Source organism: Calidris pugnax, unplaced genomic scaffold, assembly GCF_001431845.1.
Source record: "Calidris pugnax isolate Ruff unplaced genomic scaffold, ASM143184v1 scaffold492, whole genome shotgun sequence".
In the NCBI taxonomy this organism is placed as follows: Eukaryota; Metazoa; Chordata; class Aves; order Charadriiformes; family Scolopacidae; genus Calidris; species Calidris pugnax.
Window position 1 is genome coordinate 771642 of NW_015091453.1, and position 13283 is coordinate 784924.

General features: G+C 49.5%; 1 protein-coding gene across 1 annotated transcript in view; it reads left to right on the top strand.

Annotated features, from left to right (window-relative positions):
* The window catches only part of ALPK3 (alpha kinase 3), a gene marked incomplete at its 5' end in the record, with an annotated part of 34849 nt that overhangs the window by 7657 nt on the left and 13909 nt on the right, over positions 1 to 13283 (top strand). The window contains 2 exons of the mRNA XM_014961586.1: positions 2229 to 2267; positions 5512 to 5633. Coding sequence (XP_014817072.1) covers positions 2229 to 2267; positions 5512 to 5633 — 161 coding nt within the window. The remainder of the gene's footprint in view (positions 1 to 2228; positions 2268 to 5511; positions 5634 to 13283) is intronic.

Here is a 13283-nt window from a genome sequence, read left to right on the forward strand (position 1 = left end):
GGTTTTTTTTTTTTTTTTTTTATGTCCAAGCCAAGACACCTTCTCCTTTGTCTCTTGCAAGGAAGCGTGATTAAAGCCACACTTCTGCCTACACTAGCATTCTCCAGCAAGTGTTTTAGGATCTTCCCTGCTGGCTCCTCAAGCCATGCCAGGTCCTTAGTATTCCCTGGGGGCTAAAAGGACGTTTTCCTCTTGCAGTGGTATGCAAAATGTTTTGGGGGTCATTTACTGTTGGAAAGCTGGTGGTTGAGACTATGTAAGTTGTGTTTGCAGCCAGCCAGAGGTGGCTGGGGACACCCAGAGCAGAGGGACACAGGCTGTGGGTGCTGCTCCCCTGGAATGCCCTGGGGAGGTCACCCTTCAGGAGGTCAGGGCAGCGTGAGAGTAGCTGGAGATGTGCTGGGAGTTCTCTAAGCTGGGAGATGAGGACAAGGTGACGTGCTGGCCAGTAAGGCAGGTAACGCAAAGGCAGGCCTTGCAGTCTTGGAAAGGACATGGGGCTCAAAGGGATGCCCCAGGAGGTGGGGCACAGCTGGAAAGACAAAGTTCCTGTGGATGACTTCTCCCGTGGGCCAGCACAGTGCATGCGAGGTGAATCGGGTGGCTGATCCTCAGCCTGTTATGGTTAGTGTTTGATTTTTCCAGCTGGATAACGCCTGACCTGCTCATCCTCTGGCTGCGTGAACAGCACTTGGCACCGGGGAGGGATCAGGATCGTGTGGCTGTGGGTGGAGAGGGTGAAGCTGCTGCCAGAAGGGCATGTTTGTTGGGTTAAAGCTACTCCTGCGTGGCTGTCTAAAACTTCTGTCTTTGCTTTCCTGATCTGAAGGAGAGGAGTCAATGAGCTCTTTGGAGTGCTGGGGTTTTTTTCCCTAATGAAAATGTGCAATTATTTGTGTAAAGTGTCAGGCCTTCAAGCTGAACTTTTTTACTTATTATTTGCATGGAGGTTCTGCCTTTGCAGGTTGAAGTGCTATATGGTTGGCAGGAGCAGTTTGCAGAGACTCTCTGTGGTCATTTTTGGGGCAAGGCTTAAAGTCCTGCTTTTGGGACTTGGACTTGCACACAGCCTGGATCTTGTCAGTTGGACAGGACACCTGAAGAGCTCCAGCTTTCTTAGTTCTTCATGCTGTCTTCTGTAGCATCATCCTAAAGCACTGAAGGTTGGTTGTTCAATGGTGGTCTTTAGTGCTTGAAGCTGAGAAGGTTTGGTCTGCCCGCATGTACCGCTGTGGGCATCTGACTGTACCTCCCACAGGGGATGTCTGTGCTGCATGGGGAGGCGGTTGTGTAGGCACAACTAACACGTCTCAGTGTGATTTAGGCACTGAGCATGCCTGCCATGGACTAGCTGGTACCTAGTTAATTTTAGGCTTTTGGTTGCCCTGTGGATCAGCTCAGGGTCTGAGGAACTGCTCCTGATGCTGCTGGTCAATGCCGAGAGGTTTTTTCCTACAGCCTGCAAGGGACTGCTGCCACAATATGGCAATGTGGCCTTTAGGATGGGACATGAGCCCTTGAAGACACTCCTTTGGGAGAGCTGGTGGCCACTGGTAAGTAGCTCATCTGCGTGTAACTTGTGTAGGACTTGGGTGTTTGTTTTTTGTGTTTTTCCCTGAATTTGTTGATGTTATAATATGTTCCTGCAAAAAAAGCAAAAACCTGTAGCTTCTTGTAAAGTCTACATCTTTTATTTTATTTTAAATTTTTTTTGCCAGACCTTAGGGATTTGGTTGGCAAGCTGGGAAGTGGTGTTTAGTGACCGGAGAGCTTTCAGCTTCTCTAAAGAGCTGTCCTTGAAGCAGAGAGGGTGGCCAGCTCAGGCCACCCGCTGGCCAGCAGAGAAGTGGGCTTGCGGCGGGGTCTGTGCTCCCACCTGCTGGTAATGGGACCTCTCCTGGGGTGGAGTTGCCTGCTTTGAGCACAACGCTGCAGATGGTGCATGGAAGGCTCAGGTGCTGCTTCCTGGAAACCTACTTGTATAAATGTCCTTACACTTATTCTCTGTGGCTAACGACCATTTCATTTTTACAGCCTTTGATTTCAATTGACAATGTGGCTTGCTCGTCCTGGCAGTCAGCCTGAGTAAGGCAGCTGAACCTTCTTTTAATAGGAACTCTGACCTGTGCAAAACGACTCATCATTAATATGTCTCTGTAACGGTTTGTTTATTTCAGCTCTTTTCCATGCTTCTCTGTCTAATGGTTTTTATGCTGTTTTTTGCTTAGCTTATCAAGCAGCAGATTCTCTCCCTCCAGTTTAGGAAGGTAAAACTACATTGCATTAAACTGCTCTGACCAAACACTTTGCTGAATCTGACTGCACATGATTAATCTGTAATGCTTTGGTACTAATTAATCAGTAGAGAGCCCTGAAGTGATCTAACAGCCTAACTCTGCATGATTGGATCCCTAATACTTGCTTGAACTTCAGACAACGAAGTGAATGTTCATTGTAATTCCTGTATTAAGGTGCAAGAAATATTCCACGTTCTTAGCAAAGGATGGGTGTTCAGCTACTTCTTGATATTAAAGTGAGACTTCCATACAGAGACATTAAAAATTAGATGTGCCTGTCTGCCTGTTTCTACTTTCAAAGAATAAATTTTCACCCCTCCCCCGCCTTGCCATCCTGTGCCATTCTGTGCTTTCTTGTGAAGGTCCTCATTCATTTGAACTCTGCCCTGAAATGCACTTGTACAATTGTACTTTGCCTTTGGCAAAAATAACACATTTGTAAGTCAGCTGGCATTACCTGTTTGCTGCAGAGGCAAGTAGAGGAATGACCATGGAGGGAAAGGCCTCTCCAGAACACCCCTGTACTTCGAGATTGCTGAGCAAAAGTCAGGAAAAGAAGATGGTGATGAAGAGGAATACACTTCTCAAATCTCCTTTTCCTGCAGACTGCTTTTGTATGGAAATCCCTCTTTAATGTAAAAAGGCTACTGAATTGCCAGTGTCCTCTTCCTGGGGTCCAGGGCCTTTTCTGCAGCAAAGATGCAGCTTCAGGAAGGCCTGGAGGAAGAGCTGCTGCTTTGTCTCAGATTTCTCGAATGCTCTCAATTACTGGTGTAGAAAGCAATTTGAATTGGGCAAGTCCCATTGCAGCTGGAGTGAGTCAGCTGAGAGCCTCACAGTGCTCCAGTCTTCCCCCTTCCCTCCCTCCCCCCTGTGACTCATACAATGGCTTCTTTGAAAGATTAAATAGACCTTCCAGGCTTCCTGCCGAGTGTACACTGGGCAGGTCCCCTCTGATTCATCTGCCCTGCCTGTGGAGTCCCTAGCTTCTGGGGATGCTACTTCCCTAAACCATTCAGTAGCCTTTGCTGTATTTCACCTGACTGTGGGGTTTGCACTGAATGGACCAGACTTATTCCTGGTGCTGCCTGCTGGTACCAGTGGCATAGTACTGGGATTAAACTTGGTCCCGAGTGTCACTATGTGTGTGCGCATCACTATTTTTTAAGATGCTGATCCAGTTGCTCTTCTGCTGGGGTGTGAAATGTTCACTGATGCTTGGGAAGTGCCTTATGTGGATCTAAAAGGCATTTACTGGTCTAGGGCTGGGGATCTGTATTGAAGAGGCCATTAAAACCCCACCAGTAACTGCCTTGGTAGTGGATTGTCTGCCTTGCTCTTTAGAAATGGGATTTTTTCCTCCTGGGTTGGTGTATGGAAAGGTTTCTCGGTTTTGAAAAAGCTGGTGGGCTCCCACAGCCCTTTCCTGGCCGTGTAGCTGTCAAGAGTTGCTTGCCAGGACCAGTCTCCTTGGGACCACTGATTTCCACAGAAAAGAGTCTAAGCTGTGGCATCTCTTTTTTTTACCCCATCCCACATGTGTATTTGGATACAGCCTTGTTCAGTAGATGAGCCCTAGCTGCATCTGTCCCTTTTGCTCACCCAACACAAACTGACTTGGGAGCTGGGGGAGGCTCCCACAGCACCCTGGTTGTTTGCTGCTCAGGGATTCATCTCCCTGCATCTCTTACAAACCCATTCTAACAAGAATCCAGAGTGAAAATGACTGAATTGCAGCCTCCAGGTAAGTTTTCTGGGTGGATGGAACAGGCAGTTGCTGTGGCTGGAGCTCTCGTGGCACCTTCAGCTGCCCATGCAGTTTAGTCCTGCTGCGGAGCCTCTCAGTGTACCTGGTCTTGCTGGGGTCATGCTAAATGTAGTTTGGATTTTTTGTTTTTCCTGAATAAGTCTGCTTCCTCAGCAGGTAGAGCATGAGTAGCAGCGGTACCAGCATCCTGCCTGCAAGCTGGGGGCTGCTTGTGAGGCTGGGTCCTCCTTGTGGAGCCCTCACCATGGCTATGAGCCCTTCTGCTCGTGGTAGAGCTGTGTTAGGAATGGTTTGGGGATTTGTTCCACCTCTTGCATGTCTCTAGAAGCTGATCACTTGTTTAAGGAATGTCTTTCCCTGCTGAAAATTATATAAGTAGAGCTGCCAGCTATTGGTTCTCTTGCAATATTTGCTTTTTCTCCTACAGTCCTTGCACTTGAGACCCAGGGGTCCTCTCTCCTAGAGTAAACATGTAGTGTTTTAATTGCAGAGGGGGAAAATAAAAGAAGCTCTTCCCTTCCAAGAGCCCCAGGGGACTATCCAAATGAAGACCCAACTTGGAATTAATCCTTTTCCTTTATTTAAGAAAGCCTAGGTCTTCTGGGGATTCTCTCAGTGATGTTCCAGCAGGGTTGGTAGTGCTGTATGAATACACTGATTTAGTGCTGTCCTTGAGTAGTGCTTAAATGACTGGAAAATCTAAGGTCCATTTTTATGAGCTTCAGAGATTGCACTGGCTATTTGGATAGTTTTGGCTGTTTGGGTGTCCCAACCCGAGCTTTGGGGTCAGTCCTGAGCTCCTGGAGCAGGCAGAGGGAGAGGTGAGACAGGGAATGGGTGGGCATCAGCTTCACATATGATTTCTGAGTGCTGAAAGCTGCAAGTCAGGCTCAAAGTCTCCTTCAGTGATCCGCAGCAGACAGTTTTTCTTAATTCAGAGCTTTCAGAGAGGGTTATTGTGTTCAGGAGACATGTTCAGTTCACACTTGGCCTGAAATTACAACGTGAGGTAAAATCACAAAAAAAAAAAAGAGTAAAATCCTGGTGAACAGAACAACACTTGAAACATTGATTGTGTAGTACCGGGAATGTGAAGCTGATTTTGTTGGTTCCTTGCTTTGAGCTACTGTCTGATCCCAGAGATGTTCCAGTGTAAGCAAGAACTAAAATGATTCTGACATTCATTACCCCTATAGCCCCTTTAAGGGCTAAGACAAAGGGAGCATCTCCCAAATGACACTTTAAATTGACAGAATTGCCTTAGGGGTGAAAAAATAGTTAAATACCCTGACACTGGACTGAACTTGTGAACAACCTAGTGTAGGGATGATGGGAGGGAAGGAGGGCACTTAAAACAAGAATGCAGGCTTCTGAGATGAGATAGAAAGGGACCCTTTTATTTTTCTAGTTCTTTGATCTCTAAGAAACGCTTCTTAAATCTTCCAGGAGCACCTTCTGCGCAATCATTTCTCAGCTGACGGAGGAACCCCAGCCACTATTTGAAACCACTATCAAATCCCGTTCTGTGTCCGAGGACTCTGATGCTAAATTCACGTGCATAGTGACAGGTAACAGTGTCTTCGGTGAATAACCTGGCCCTGCCTCACTTGCTGGACTCCTGCTAGTTAAACTCCAGAGCAAGTGATAACAAGGCAACACATTAACAAGTTCACTGCTGTCAGACTGCCAAGTAAAGATTCAGCAATTGCATGATGATTTCAGCTTTAATTTAAGGGGGGTGGGGGGGTGGGGAGGAGAACACCTGAGATTGTAAAGAGGCAAAGGCAAATTGAAGACCAGAAAATGAAATATTCTGGTTACTGCTTGGGCCAGCTACATTTTATTGTCCAAATCTCTGCTGATCCTGGACTCCGTAACTCAGGAATGTGCAGTTTTGAAGACTAAGGCTATCATATTGGAGCCAGCTCTGGCGCTCTGCTGGCTGTAGATGGTTAGAGTGCAGCTGCGTTTGCATCAGTGATAAACCCCTGTGTTTGTCAGCATCTGAAATAAAAGCCAGTTTCTGCCCAATGAGCCCATCTGACCTTGGGCAGGAAGGGGTTAGGCCAATAAGAGAAGAAGGGGGAGGCTGAAAAAGAGGGTTTGTGGTGATGTGGCGTGGCAGTGTGTTGATGTAAGGCAAGTGGCTTCTTTGCTGATGAGCTCTTGAAATATAGAGATGGTAAACCCTCTTTTTTTCCATAGTATGCACTTGTTTACAACTCTGTGATCCTTCCTGATGTTGCATATGTTGTTTATTCTGACAGGTTACTCAGTAAAAGATGTTAAACAAGTTTGTAAGTTTTAGAAGGAGGAGGGTATCTACAGTGAGCCTCTTAGTCACAAGGACTAAGGCTTTCCTACAATTTAGGAAGTCTAGTTTGTCATTAGAAACATGCTGTGCACCAGGAAACACATACTGAGCCCTTCTGATACCTGCCAGCACTGAATTTTACTGGTCTGACTCTTGGAACTCGCAGGGGTACAACCAATACATTGACTTCATTGATGCTTAACTTCCTAGCAGCCCACTTTTGCCCAAGCAGCAGGACGTGGGCTGCTAGGGAGATACATTCAAGCCGCGGCTCTCAGTAATTCATTAGGAGAGCTTTCTTTCCCAGTTAAAGTTTTCTAAAGGCAAACGTTTGACTTATTGTCCTGTTCACTGTGCAGGAGACATGCTGCCAAAGAATAACCTCCTCTGCTTCTACCAAAATCAAAGTATCAACATGTAGAGACAGATCCAGTCCCTGTCCAGTTTGTAGCCCTTCTTTGGTGTCCACCCTTGCACTTGGTAGCCAGGACACTGGCTTCCAGGTTTGGGATGACCTGCTAGTACTGTTAGGGCAACCTGGTGTATTACAAGTTGAAAAACTGACCTTATACTGGTCTTATTTTCTACTCAAGTGCAGTAGAGTGTCAAATCTTCAGCATGTAGCCTATCACAGTATTTTTGTACCGGTAAACTAGATCGGGGGATGTCTTTATACGCTTAATTTAATAAACCTACAAAATTAAGAATTTTCATGGAAACATCCTTAAAAGCAGCCTGGACCACCTATGCCACACAGTCATCTCTTCCATGTGGCCATTGGACTGCTTTAGGAGCTCAGAATCTCCTTGGGAGAGAGGGGCAGGAGGTGGAAAGCAAACTCTGACTGCAGAGTCTGATCAGTAGTTCAGCCATCTCCCCCTGCCAAGATGTTTACTTTCAACTGGGAGACATGATGTGGAGAAAGAAAGTGATAGTTCCATCCCTGGCCAGTGACCAGAGTGGAACCAGCTCAGTCACACTGCTTTGGCTGGAGTCTAGGGACACTGGTTTGTAGACTTGCGGGAGGCAAAGGGCAGACAGCTCCTCCTGTTACGACTCTCAAACCTCAAATATGGATACATGACCTACAATAACATCCTAATATTTTTTTTTGCTGCTTCTTTAGCAATAATGAGAGTTACAGTGTGGTCCCACACCTGTGGATACCAGTGACTTCCTAGGCATGTCCTAGGAAGGCAGAAAGATGCAAGTGTTTGCAGCGAGTCTCCAAAATGTGCTTGCTGGTACAAGCAAGAAAAAACCAAGTAAGGCAGAAGCAGAGTTCCTGATGCTCTTGGGTGGTTGCGCAAACCCTCCTTTCCTCCTGTTGCCTAGTTCTGCCTGCTACTGATGTCCCTGGTATGTCTGATTTGATTGTTTGGGGTCAAATCCTGCATCAGTTGTGACATGTTTTCTTTTTTTAGACAAAATTGGTTCATCCTTTCTTCTCTAAGAGATGTGAAAAAGGGAATGAGAACATTTCCATTTTCTCTGCAGTTTCCTGCAGAGCAGAGTGCACCCTACTTCTCTGCACCAAGTGTTTTCCTTGGTGGGTCTGTCTGGACTTCAGGATCTCAAGGGTTATCACAGATCCTTCCCAGTGAGTGGATATTGGGCTCTTCTCTTCAGAGTGACCCTTATTGGAGGTGCTACTACACGAATTTTACAACTTTTCAGTCATTTCTGTATTGCGTTGACTGGGAAGGAGAGATGTTGGCAGATGTGGGGACTTGGATGAAGGGGCCTGCGTCTGTGACTGCTTGCTAGGGAATGCAACAGTACAGGTACAGGGCCTGTACTGGAGACCTGCTGGAGAGCAGCTTCACAGAGAGGGACCCGGGTGTCCTGGTGGACAACAAGTTGCCCATGGGCCAGTAATGTGCCCTTGTGGCCAAGAAGGCCAAGGGGTGTGTTAAAGAGAGGGTGGCCGCAGGTCAAGGGAGGTTGATCCTCCCCCTCTACTCTGCTCTGGGGAGGCCACATCTGGAGCACTGGGTTCAAGAAGGACAGGGAACTGCTGGAGAGAGTCCAGCGGAGGCTACGAGGATGATGAGGGACTGGAGCATCTCTCTGCTGAGGAAAGGCTGAGGGACCTGGGGCTGTTCAGCTGGAGAAGAGCAGACTGAGATGGGATCTCATCGATGCTGAGCCATATCTAAAGGGCGGGTGGCAAGAGGATGGGGCCAGGCTCTTCTCAGTGGTCCCCAGTGACAGGACAAGGGGCAATGGGCACCAACTGGAACAGGGGAATTCCACCTCAACCTGAGGAAAAACTTCTTTCCTTTGAGGGTGCCAGAGCCCTGCCCACAGAGGGTGTGAAGTCTCCTTCTCTGGAGATATTCCAAACCTGCCTGGATGTATTTCTGTCTAACCTGCTCTGGATCACCCTGCTCTGGCAGGGGGTTGGACGAAATGATCTCCAAAGGTCCCTTCCAACCCCCACCATTCTGGGATTCTGTGAATGAAGCCAACCAGGAGAGGTGATGACTGGATCTAGCCCAGACCATTGTATATCAGTAGAGAAGAGCAGACTGAGATGGGATCTCATCGATGCTGAGCCATATCTAAAGGGCGGGTGGCAAGAGGATGGGGCCAGGCTCTTCTCAGTGGTCCCCAGTGACAGGACAAGGGGCAATGGGCACCAACTGGAACAGGGGAATTCCACCTCAACCTGAGGAAAAACTTCTTTCCTTTGAGGGTGCCAGAGCCCTGCCCACAGAGGGTGTGAAGTCTCCTTCTCTGGAGATATTCCAAACCTGCCTGGATGTATTTCTGTCTAACCTGCTCTGGATCACCCTGCTCTGGCAGGGGGTTGGACGAAATGATCTCCAAAGGTCCCTTCCAACCCCCACCATTCTGGGATTCTGTGAATGAAGCCAACCAGGAGAGGTGATGACTGGATCTAGCCCAGACCATTGTATATCAGTACTGGGTGTTGCCCACTGTTGTACAGCTGCCTCTTCAGCGCCATGTCAGCCCTCCTTAGGCAGGTTCGACCCCTCTGACCTGGCTACCCAAATTATCAGGTCAGGAGCTCAGTCCCATCACTCCCTTCATGCGTCAGTGCTCACGCTGAAGAAGCGTTCAGCCTGGTACCTCTGCCATGCTACACACTTGCTGTGTTAGTGTGGGCATCTGCACTGTGTTGACTAGCACTTCCCTGCAGGGGATGGCAACAAAACCAGTCTGGTTTTATTGTAGGGCTACGGAGGGGAAAGGGCTCTGGCCATGGCTTGGGGAAGAGAGTTGGGGTCAAGTGAGTAGACAGTTGCATGCTTAGTAGATGAGGGTTTTAACAAATATAAAGGAGTTCAGCTTGTTGCATCCATGGTGGCCCTCTTAGGGAGGTGTTTGAAGGATGAGGATGAAGTGTGTGGATGAAGGATGACTGGAGAAATGCAGGGGCTGCAAGAGGGGTGGATGGGTGGGTTTGGGGATGGGGCAGTGAGCACAAGAGCAGAGAACAGACTGGTGGGAGATGGGGATGCCTGGGTTTGGGGCAGCCAGGGCAAGAGAGGGATGGAGAATGAGCACTGCTTGCCAGCTGGTGGCATGGGAAGCTATTGCTCTTACTGAGTATGTCCCTTATGTGAGCATCACTGTAAGCCTCCTTGTTTTCAGGTGATGGGGAGGTTTAAATCCATAAAACCAGAAAGGATGAGATCTTACTATGACTATTCCTCCCAAAACTTCCTGAAGCCCCTATTCCACGTAGTTTGTGTAGAGCAGAAACAGGCGGCCATGGAGATAATGTATAATTGTTCTACACTCTTCCCACTGTCCTGGCTTTCAGAAGACTAACTCTCCCCTACTCCCACCCCAAAAAAAATGTTGAAAAGAAAGTTGCTTTAAGCAGAGTTTCTCTGGCTGATTTTTGGGTAGCTATTGCAAGAACAACAGTTCGATGAGGTCACTAAAGCTTGGAAGACTTCTCAGACTTTAACAGCTTTGGGAAAAGATGTTTGATCTAAACCTGGCAATCTCCCTGAAAAAACACAATCCTTGCTCAGAAAAGTGTCCTTGGTCCTGCAATGGCTGACTGTCATGCTGGAGCAATGCTGTGGGAAGACACGCTTCCCAAAAAACTTCTGCTGGGCTTGAAGATGTGCAGTGGGCACCTGCTCTACTCCCCAGGAACGCCTGGCCCTGCTCTGTCTGCAATGGCCAGGCACTCACTGGTGGACTCAGGGGACCAGCTGCTGGCAGATCCCTATGGGCACTGGCTGCACAGGGTCTCCGTGGGAGAGACAGGTTTCAGAAGGAGGAGTGCCTGATTTATCAATGGCTTCTCTGTCTTGCTCAGAGCTTATGCTAAGGGTGGGCATCTGTCCCCCTGCGGCGTGGCAGTGCCTACCACTGGAGCCCTGGGCTCAGCCACCCTGTCCCAGCAGCACCTTGTCACGGCAGCCGGGTCAGCAGTGGCTGTTGTGGCTGCAGGGGGTGTCCCCGTAGTGACACTTGCACCCCCCCGGACCAGGGGAGTTATTCATGAGGCAGCCCAGAGATGGATGTCTGCAGCAGCAGCAGCAGCTCCCCTCCCAGCAGGGCACAGGCCGTGCCAGGCAGCCTCTGCGCAGGCGTCTCTCCATCCCCTGCTCCGTTCTGCTTACAGCCCCTCAGGAGGGACGGGTGGTGTCTGAACAGGCAGCTGGGGCCACTATTTCTAGGGGGTGGGGTGGGGGTGGAAGCCTTTCAGTGTGTCCCTGGGGTGGGTTTCCAGCCAGCACTTGCCTTTCACTGCAGCAGGGGCTGCTCCCTCCTCACCTGCACTGGACTGGTGCGGTGGTGGCCCCTAGTAGAGGACAGGGACACAAGGACACAAGTGCTAGAGGTCAGAGGGAGTTTATAGGAGGAAAAGCCTTTCATGGAGGCACTGTGCAGCTGTAGAAATTGTAGCTCTTTCCGGCAGATGTCAGCTGGGAATGGGAATCAGCTGCAGAGGCCACGGAGGGACGTCAGAGGGCTTCTCAGAAATGATGTGCTTGCAGTTCCCAGAATGAAGTGCTGTGATTGCTGTTTGCAGGCTATTATGAAAATCTACCTGCCAGCTCACTGCATTACAAACCTGAAGGTCTTGCCTGCAGAGCAGCCCTTGGGAGGGGTAGGGTTGCTCTGGGCAAAGTGTGAACTGTGTATGAAAATTGTTTTGTTCCTCATTCCTGGAGCAGAAAAACCACCACAGGCTCGTTCAGCCCAGGGTCCTGCTGCCAGGTATGATTAGTAGCGAATATTTATGGAAAATGTAAGCAGCAGCATCAATCCTCAGTGAACCCATCTCTGGAATACTCTTGTGGCCACCTCTAAGTTAGCAGCATAGGGCTCATTCGCTTCAGCCGCAAGGATCCAAGGGCTTTGCGTTTCTGCTGGAAGCTGGTTTGGAGGCCCAGAGCAGCAGCAAAGAGCAGACCATGGTGAGATGGGGACTAAAGGGGAGGATGGAGAACTTTGCGTGAAGGGCTTCAGGAGAAAGTCATGACGTGGCTTCCTGCAGCAGAGGAGGAACGAGGCACTAACCAACAGAAAGCCAAAACTGCAGATGGCAGCAGTGAGAGGGGAGTGAGACAGGAAAGGGTGCAAGAGACAACTGAGACCTGAGAGAGTACAGGTGGTGAGCGTGGAGAGGGTAGATGCAGAGGCAATGCAGAGTAGGAGACCTCAATGAGGATAGGGTAAGATCTGAGCTGTGGGGGTGTTTGGGCTGTCATGGAGGAGAATAGGAAAGTAAAACTCTTCTGAGATTATTTCCTTCACCCTGTCTGGGGGAGCAGGCCAAGTCCCTTGAGGGGCCAGAGGACAATGGAGAGCCCCAACAAGCAAGAGGACGGGGACAAGGGTGCATTGGAAGAGCAGGTGGGGGTGGAGGAACCAAGTGATATATGAGGAGGAGATTTGCCACATGCTGCTTTTCTGATCAAAGGTATTATGAATCACCCAAAACCAGGGCAAATTCCTGCTGATGAGTCTTTGCTTCTGGTCTTTCACTCCCGCTATGGGACCTTCACAGGAGCAGGCGTAAGCTGGGCTTGGGCACGGCTGCTGGCATCTCTGGCTGGTGCAAGCAGGAGGCTCCTCGCCCTGGAGATGAAAAGGGCCCTGGTCAGCCCTGAAACCTTGTGGGTCAGCAGCTGGAAAGTGGGGTAGGTAGGTAGTGGCCTGTCCCTGCCCTCTCTCTATTTCTGAGCTATCAGGTCTGGATGCTCTGGATATTCCTGGAGAACCCTTGCTGGCCCTGGCCAGGGCTGTCCATGGGAGCTGACCCTGCCTTCGGGGTATTGGGGGCTGGTGAGGAGACCCTTGGCAGCTGGTGGAGGCGAGGAGCCTGCCAGACTCCTTCAGTTTGGCAGCTCAGAAAGCCGGCAGGGGCATTTGCAGAAGATTAGCTTTGGATACCTACCTTGGGGCGTCGAACAACTGTTGAGTGCATCGAATTAAGCGGAGGCATGATGTGATCATTGAAACTTCTATCCCATGCCCTTAGGGTCAGCTTGGCTGTGCCGGGAGCCCCATGTGAAGCACAGGAACCAGTGCTGGCCACTGGCTCCAGCAGTTTTCCCCTGAAAACTGCTCTTACTCTGGGCTAGGTCTGCTGTTGGTGGGATATGGGGGCTGGGGCTAGCTCTGGTCCATGTGGGTCCCACTGAGCCACCACCACTGTCGGTGGTGGGGAACATGGCTGCGTGCCTGGCCTGCTAGCCAGCCCGTCACACACGTCATGATGTCATTCTACTGAAAAGGCAGGTGACATCTGTTGTCAAGTGACATTTGTAGGACAGCAAGATGGCTGTGATGCAATCAAGGTTGTTTCTGTTCAATGGAAACTTTTGGATCAGCTTACAGGCTGTGACACTTAGTGAAATGCTGAGAGCTCCATGAAGGGGCGAGCCTTAGTCTCATCAAAACATGC